This window comes from Mobula hypostoma, chromosome 7 (assembly GCF_963921235.1).
Source record: "Mobula hypostoma chromosome 7, sMobHyp1.1, whole genome shotgun sequence".
Classification (NCBI taxonomy): domain Eukaryota; kingdom Metazoa; phylum Chordata; class Chondrichthyes; order Myliobatiformes; family Myliobatidae; genus Mobula; species Mobula hypostoma.
This window is the reverse complement of record NC_086103.1, coordinates 131,076,192-131,082,191: the sequence shown is the minus strand read 5'-3', so window position 1 is coordinate 131,082,191 and position 6,000 is coordinate 131,076,192. Positions and strand designations below refer to the sequence as shown.

Genomic DNA, 6,000 nt, shown 5'->3' with positions numbered 1-6,000 from the left:
AGGCTACCCAGATGGAATATAAGGTGTTGTTCCTCCAACCTGAGTGTGGCTTCATCTTTAAAGTAGAGGAGGCCGTGGACAGACATATCAAAATGGGAATGGGACGTGGAATTAAAATGTGTGGCCACTGGGAGATCCTGCTTTCTCTGGCGGACAGAGCATAGGTGTTCAGCGAAACGATCTCCCAGTCTGCGTCGGGTCTCGCCAATGTATAGAAGGCCACATCGGGAACACCAGACGCAGTATATCACCCCAGCCGACCTTGCTCGTGAACTGTTTGTCCCATTCCCATTAGGAAGGAGGCTAGGTGGCATCCACACCTTCAGAATGTCTCCCCCCACAACTGCTACTTTATCATTTTCTATCAGCCACCTTATGTACCTAGCGTTACTTTATGGTCATACAATCTATCTGTATATATGTTACTTATGTATTTATCGTTTTTTTTATTAAAGTGTTCTGCATCTTATTATTTTGTTCTGTGCTGCATCGACTCCGGAGTAACAATTATTTCTTTCTTCTTTACACTTGTGTAAAAGAGAAAAGACACTGATCCATCCTGAATCTTTCAGTCGTCCCTGTGTTCCCACAACAGAGCTCCAAACCTGTTTCGCAACTTCAGCGGCGTGGGCTGGGAAAGCACCGCGCAGGCGCAGTTCCTGATGGGAGAATGTCCGGGTTACAGTGGCCACTGGCAGCGCGTGCGTAAGGGACGTGGTTGTTGTGCCAGAGACTGGTTTAATGGAGGCGGAATGCCGTCGTGGTTCGTGCTCTCCCAGCCGTCTGCCTCTTATACCGTGTGTGTATCTGGTCGGCTTTCTGGTAAGGTGCACCTGCTTGGTTTGCCTTTCTGCTTCAATGAACGACACCTTGCGCTGCTGTTCTTCCAGGAAGTGGAACTTAAATTAAAGGATGTAGAGTCTTCCTTTCACAGCATCTCTAGTCTTTGGTCCTAGAAATAAGCACTCTTCATACATTCTGATAGTAACTACTGAACGGTTGTAAATTTGGAGCAGGAATAAACTGCAAACCTTACAGCTTTAAAGATGCAAGCTTTTTTTTTAAATCAATACATCACAGCTCTAAAGTTGGCAAAGCTAATATTGCTTTTTACTGATTTCCATTTAATGAGCGGTTGATATAAACGCAAGTGAAGTTTCTTCGTGATTCTTGAAATACCTTGTTAAGTATTGTTTACACAGACTAAGGGAACTGTGAAGAACATTGTACAGGAGGAAGTTAAAGTATTGTTTACATTTCAAGGACGTCTCAATACTCAGCCAAGCAAGCACTTTAAATCAATTTACAAGTTGGATTTCAACAGTTATATTTAATTTTAATTTTGAAGTTCCCATGTGATGAGATGCATATTTAGTAATTATCCATTCATTATTTAGTGATTATTGACTGGAACTTCCAGTGTCCTCACTCATTCTTGGAGCAGGAATAGCAAATAAAAGCCTAGATTCAGAAATTTCTCAAAGCTGACTTGTGTTAAGAAATTAATTTCAGTCCCTCATGACATTCAGAACTTAAAGATAAGTAATAAAGATAATTATGAGAAGAAAGGCAATCAACTGAGAATTTTACATTTGACCTATACTCTAGAATGCAGTATCATGAGTTCAGCTTTAGTTGTGAAATAACTATTTAAGATAGATTTCTATGCACGAAGCTAATGACCAAAAAGTCAGAAGCAAAGAGCGTTATAAATTTTGGAAGGGTGATGGAATATTTTTGGTGGTTTTGGCTATAAAGAATATATTTGACACAAGTGATGGATATAAATAATCAGTACAATTGTTCCTTCCTTTGGACATCAGGACATAATGTATGAGGTTTAGACAAGTGATATATAAAGTCTCCCCCTTTCTTGGAGCTCATCTGATTGCCTTGCCCGAGTCAAAGGAAATCTATAAATTCATCGTTAGATAGCACGGACACAAAGTATATCCATTAATTCATTGGTAGACAGCACAGAAACCAGAACTTATTGGAAAACATTGTAGCACTGTGTTTTCTAAGTGTTTATTTTAGTGTGCTTTTATTGCACATCAAGTGTTTATTCAGGTGTTTGCTCTTCAGTGAGTGTCTGTTATTGAGTGTGTAGGGGATTCCTATGGTATTTCACATGTAACCATTGATTCATTAGTTAGAATGAAACCTGTCTACTTTTGACCCCGTAGCCAAGTAAGAGAGATACGAGTAATTGATTTATTAGCTAGAGTAAAACTTACAGCGATATGCTAATGCAGTTAACCCAGAAGGGGTGCTATAAAAAATGCTGTGTGAAACAGACAGGCAGGCATTCAGTGGCAGACTTACAGAAGCTAGCCCACTGTCTGTCTCAGCTTTGATTTGCAAATTAAAGTTTAAAATTTCTTGGAGAATCTTCAGCGTCTCCTTGTCATTTGTAAAACCACGACAAACTTAGGCCCAACTTGATCATGCTGTCCAAGGTGCCCTTCAATGCCAATCCCAATTGCTTGTATTTGTCTTATATTCCCCTGGATATTTCCTAACTGCGTACTTGTTCACATGTCTTTTAAACATAATTACAGCTAATTCAACCATGTCTTTTGGCATTTTGTTCCAAGCACCCACCACCCTCAGGGTAAGAAAAACCTTCCGGGTAGTCCCTTTTTGATCAGTGGCATGTAAAGTAGATGGCACTTCTATTTAAAAACGCAAACAACAGGAATTCTGCAGACGCTGGAAATTCAAGCAACACACATCAAAGTTGCTGGTGAACGCAGCAGGCCAGGCAGCATCTCTAGGAAGAGGTGCAGTCGACGTTTCAGGCCGGGAAGAACGAAGAGTCTCGGCCTGAAACGTCGACTGCACCTCTTCCTAGAGATGCTGCCTGGCCTGCTGCGTTCACCAGCAACTTTGATGTGTGTTGCTGGCACTTCTATTTCCTGCCTTCCACTGATGCAGAAGACAAGCTTAGATTCCTGAGTGAGAAGTGAGGTCTACCACAGAGCCTTGTCTTAAACCTAAAATACCAAGTTTGTTTTTCCTGCAAATGCTGCCAGACCTGTTCCCTAGTTTTGATTCTGATTTCCAACATTTGCAGCTCTTTGCTTTCTGGTTAATTATTTTCCTGCTTTGGATTATTAGTTGGATGATCAATTGGTTGATCATTCCAATTAAGTCTATGTACATGTGTATGTATAGGAGTGTGCATGATTGTGTGTGTGAGAGAGTTTGTGTTTGTATTTATTTATTGAGATACAGCTTGATATTGAGACACACATATATATATATATATATGTGTGTGCGTGTATTTATTTATTGAGACACAGCATGAAATAGGCTCTTCAAGCTGCCCAGCCCAGCAATCCCTTGACTTAATCCTAGCCTAAATATGGGACAACTTACAATGACCATTGAACCTACCAACCATATGTCTTTGGATTGTGGGAGAAAGTCAGAGCACCCAGAGAGAAGTACAAACTCCTTAGAGGCAGCAGCGGGAATATGTGTGAAAATACAATTGCAAGAAAAAGTCTGTGAACCATTTGCAATTACCTGGTTTTCTGCATTAATTACTCATAAAATATGGTCTGATCTTCATCTAAGTCACAATAATGGACAGCACAATCTGCCTAAACTAATAACACACAAACATTTGTACTACTTCTCATCAATACTGAGTACACCATTTAAACAATCACTGTCTAGGTACAAAAAGTATGTGAACCTCTGGGATAACGCCTTCAGCAAAAGCTATCTGAAGTCAGTTGTTCCAGTCAATGAGATGAGGTTGGAGGTGTTGATTGTAGAAGTGTCCTACCATATTTATTTTAAAAAAAGGCACAGGAACTGACAGAGCCTGCTCTTCTCAAGAAAGATCTGTTTATGTGTGCCATGACTTGATCAAAAAAACTTTCAGGGAATCTTAAATGAGGAATTGTAGAGGTACATGAAGCTGGAAGAGGCTACAAGACCATTTCTAAAGACCTGAGTGTTCTTCAGTCCACAGTAAGAAATTGTCTACAAATGGAGAAAACTCAATGCTGTTGCTACTGTCCCTAATATCGGGCTTTCTGCAAAGATCACACCAAGAGCACAATGTGCAATGCTGAACGAAGCGAAAAAGAACCCAAGATTAACAGCAAAAGATCTGCAGAGAGCTCTAGAACTTGTGTCCATTCATGTGTCCACTATAAGAAAGATGGTTTAAAAAGAAGAAAGTTCATGTTTTGGAATGGCCAAGTCAGAGTCCATACCTTAACCCAATTGAGATGCACCTGAAGAGGGCTGTTCATGGAAGGTATCCCAGAAATACTGATGAACTGAAACAGGTTTGTATGGAGGAATGGTCTAAAATTCCTCCTTGCCATTGTGCAGGAAATGTTTGGTAGAGGTTATTGCTGCTAAAGAAGGTTCTACCAGTTATTAAAAACAAGAGTTTACATAGTTTTTTGAGCCTGAACTGTGAATAATTAAACAATGTGTTCAAAAAAGACATGAGAAATACAATTGTTTGTGTGTTATTCATTTAGGCAGATTGTGTTTGTGTATTATTATGACTCAGATGAAGATCAGACTTCATTTTATGAGTAACTAATGCAGAAAACCAGGTAATTGCAAAGGGTTCGTAAACTTTTTCTTGCAACTGTATATGTGTGACTGTATATGTGTGTCTGTATGTTTTGTGTGGAGTACAGGTAATACTGTGTGTATATTTGTGTGTGCATGTATATTTGTGCAGTGATGTTTTCAAATTCAGTGTTTACAGAATACATTGAAAAGCTATACTAAATTTAAAGTTTATTGCATTGTTCTGTGCACTAATCTCAAACTAATGTGTTACTGTAGTGTGTTACAGGCTCTATGTTATGGGGTACAAATGCATTTTATATCACTTCAGCCCCATGTTTAATGATTAGCTAGCTGTCTTTAGAAAGAGTGGAAACAATGAAAGTTTATGTAACACACATCAAAGTTGCTGGTGAACGCAGCAGGCCAGGCAGCATCTCTAGGAAGATTCCTAGAGATGATGCCTGGCCTGCTGCGTTCACCAGCAACTTTGATGTGTGTTGCTTGAATTTCCAGCATCTGCAGAATTCCTGTTGTTTGCGTTTTAAAGATTATGTAAGTTAGTTTGTCCGAAAGTAACCAGTTTTACTTGGCCTGTTTGTCATTAACTCTTCCTAAAATGTTACCATTGCCTTGTACAAGAAAATGTCAGTGTTTTTACGCGTATCTACTTAAGGCATCAATTATTACAGGGTATAGTATCTTCCAAAGAGATGAGCTGCAAAACAAAAATCAAAGCTAAGCAGAGTATTTGAGGTAATGTAATGAAAGCAGAATAATGTGATGAAGTAAAACAAAAATAAAATTTAAAGTTGGAGATCTTTGTATCCATTAAGCACACAGAGGTGCAGTATTTGATTACACCATATGGAAGTGGAATGGAGAAATAAACCAACAAGAGAGTAAAAGAAGTGGCATAATGGTTATGGAGGATTGTGAAATCAGCTTGATGTGAGGTCATAAGGAAATGGAGTGTGAAGCCAGCTCCTTTTATCTCAGACAGTAAATTGTGGAAGTGAACTAGTGAAGATGAGAAATGAAGATGGTTGGGGGTAGGGTGGCAATGACATCTGGATCATGGTGAGGGTGACTGTCTTAGATCTGATCTGCTCAAACTCACTAATTGTGGTACCTGCCTGTATGGGTTTACTTTTCATAAATATGGCTTAGCCAACCCACAGTTCCAGCAAAGAGGAATTGGCTGTGGGTGACTACTAACTGTCAGATTCTGTGAACTTACTCCCTTAGATGCCTTAGAACTATAATTAAATGTTACTGATTCTCAAAGACATAGGGACAGGATAAGACCATTCGGACCATTGAGCCTGCTCTGCTATTTCATCATTGATGATTTATTAACCCTCTCAACCCCATTCTCATTCTGCTACCTTCACCCTGTAACCTTTGATGCCCTGACTAGACAAGAACCTATCAACCTCCACTTAAATATACTCA

At 39.5% G+C, this 6,000-nt stretch overlaps 1 protein-coding gene across 1 annotated transcript in view; it reads left to right on the top strand.

Moving 5' to 3' along the window:
• Positions 1–678: 678 nt before the first annotated feature.
• Positions 679–6,000, top strand: part of mfsd9 (major facilitator superfamily domain containing 9) — a 37,974-nt gene continuing 32,652 nt past the window's right edge. Inside the window, exon 1 of the mRNA XM_063052858.1 lies at positions 679–822. Within this exon, the coding sequence (XP_062908928.1) occupies positions 742–822 (81 nt within the window). The 5' untranslated portion in view covers positions 679–741. The remainder of the gene's footprint in view (positions 823–6,000) is intronic.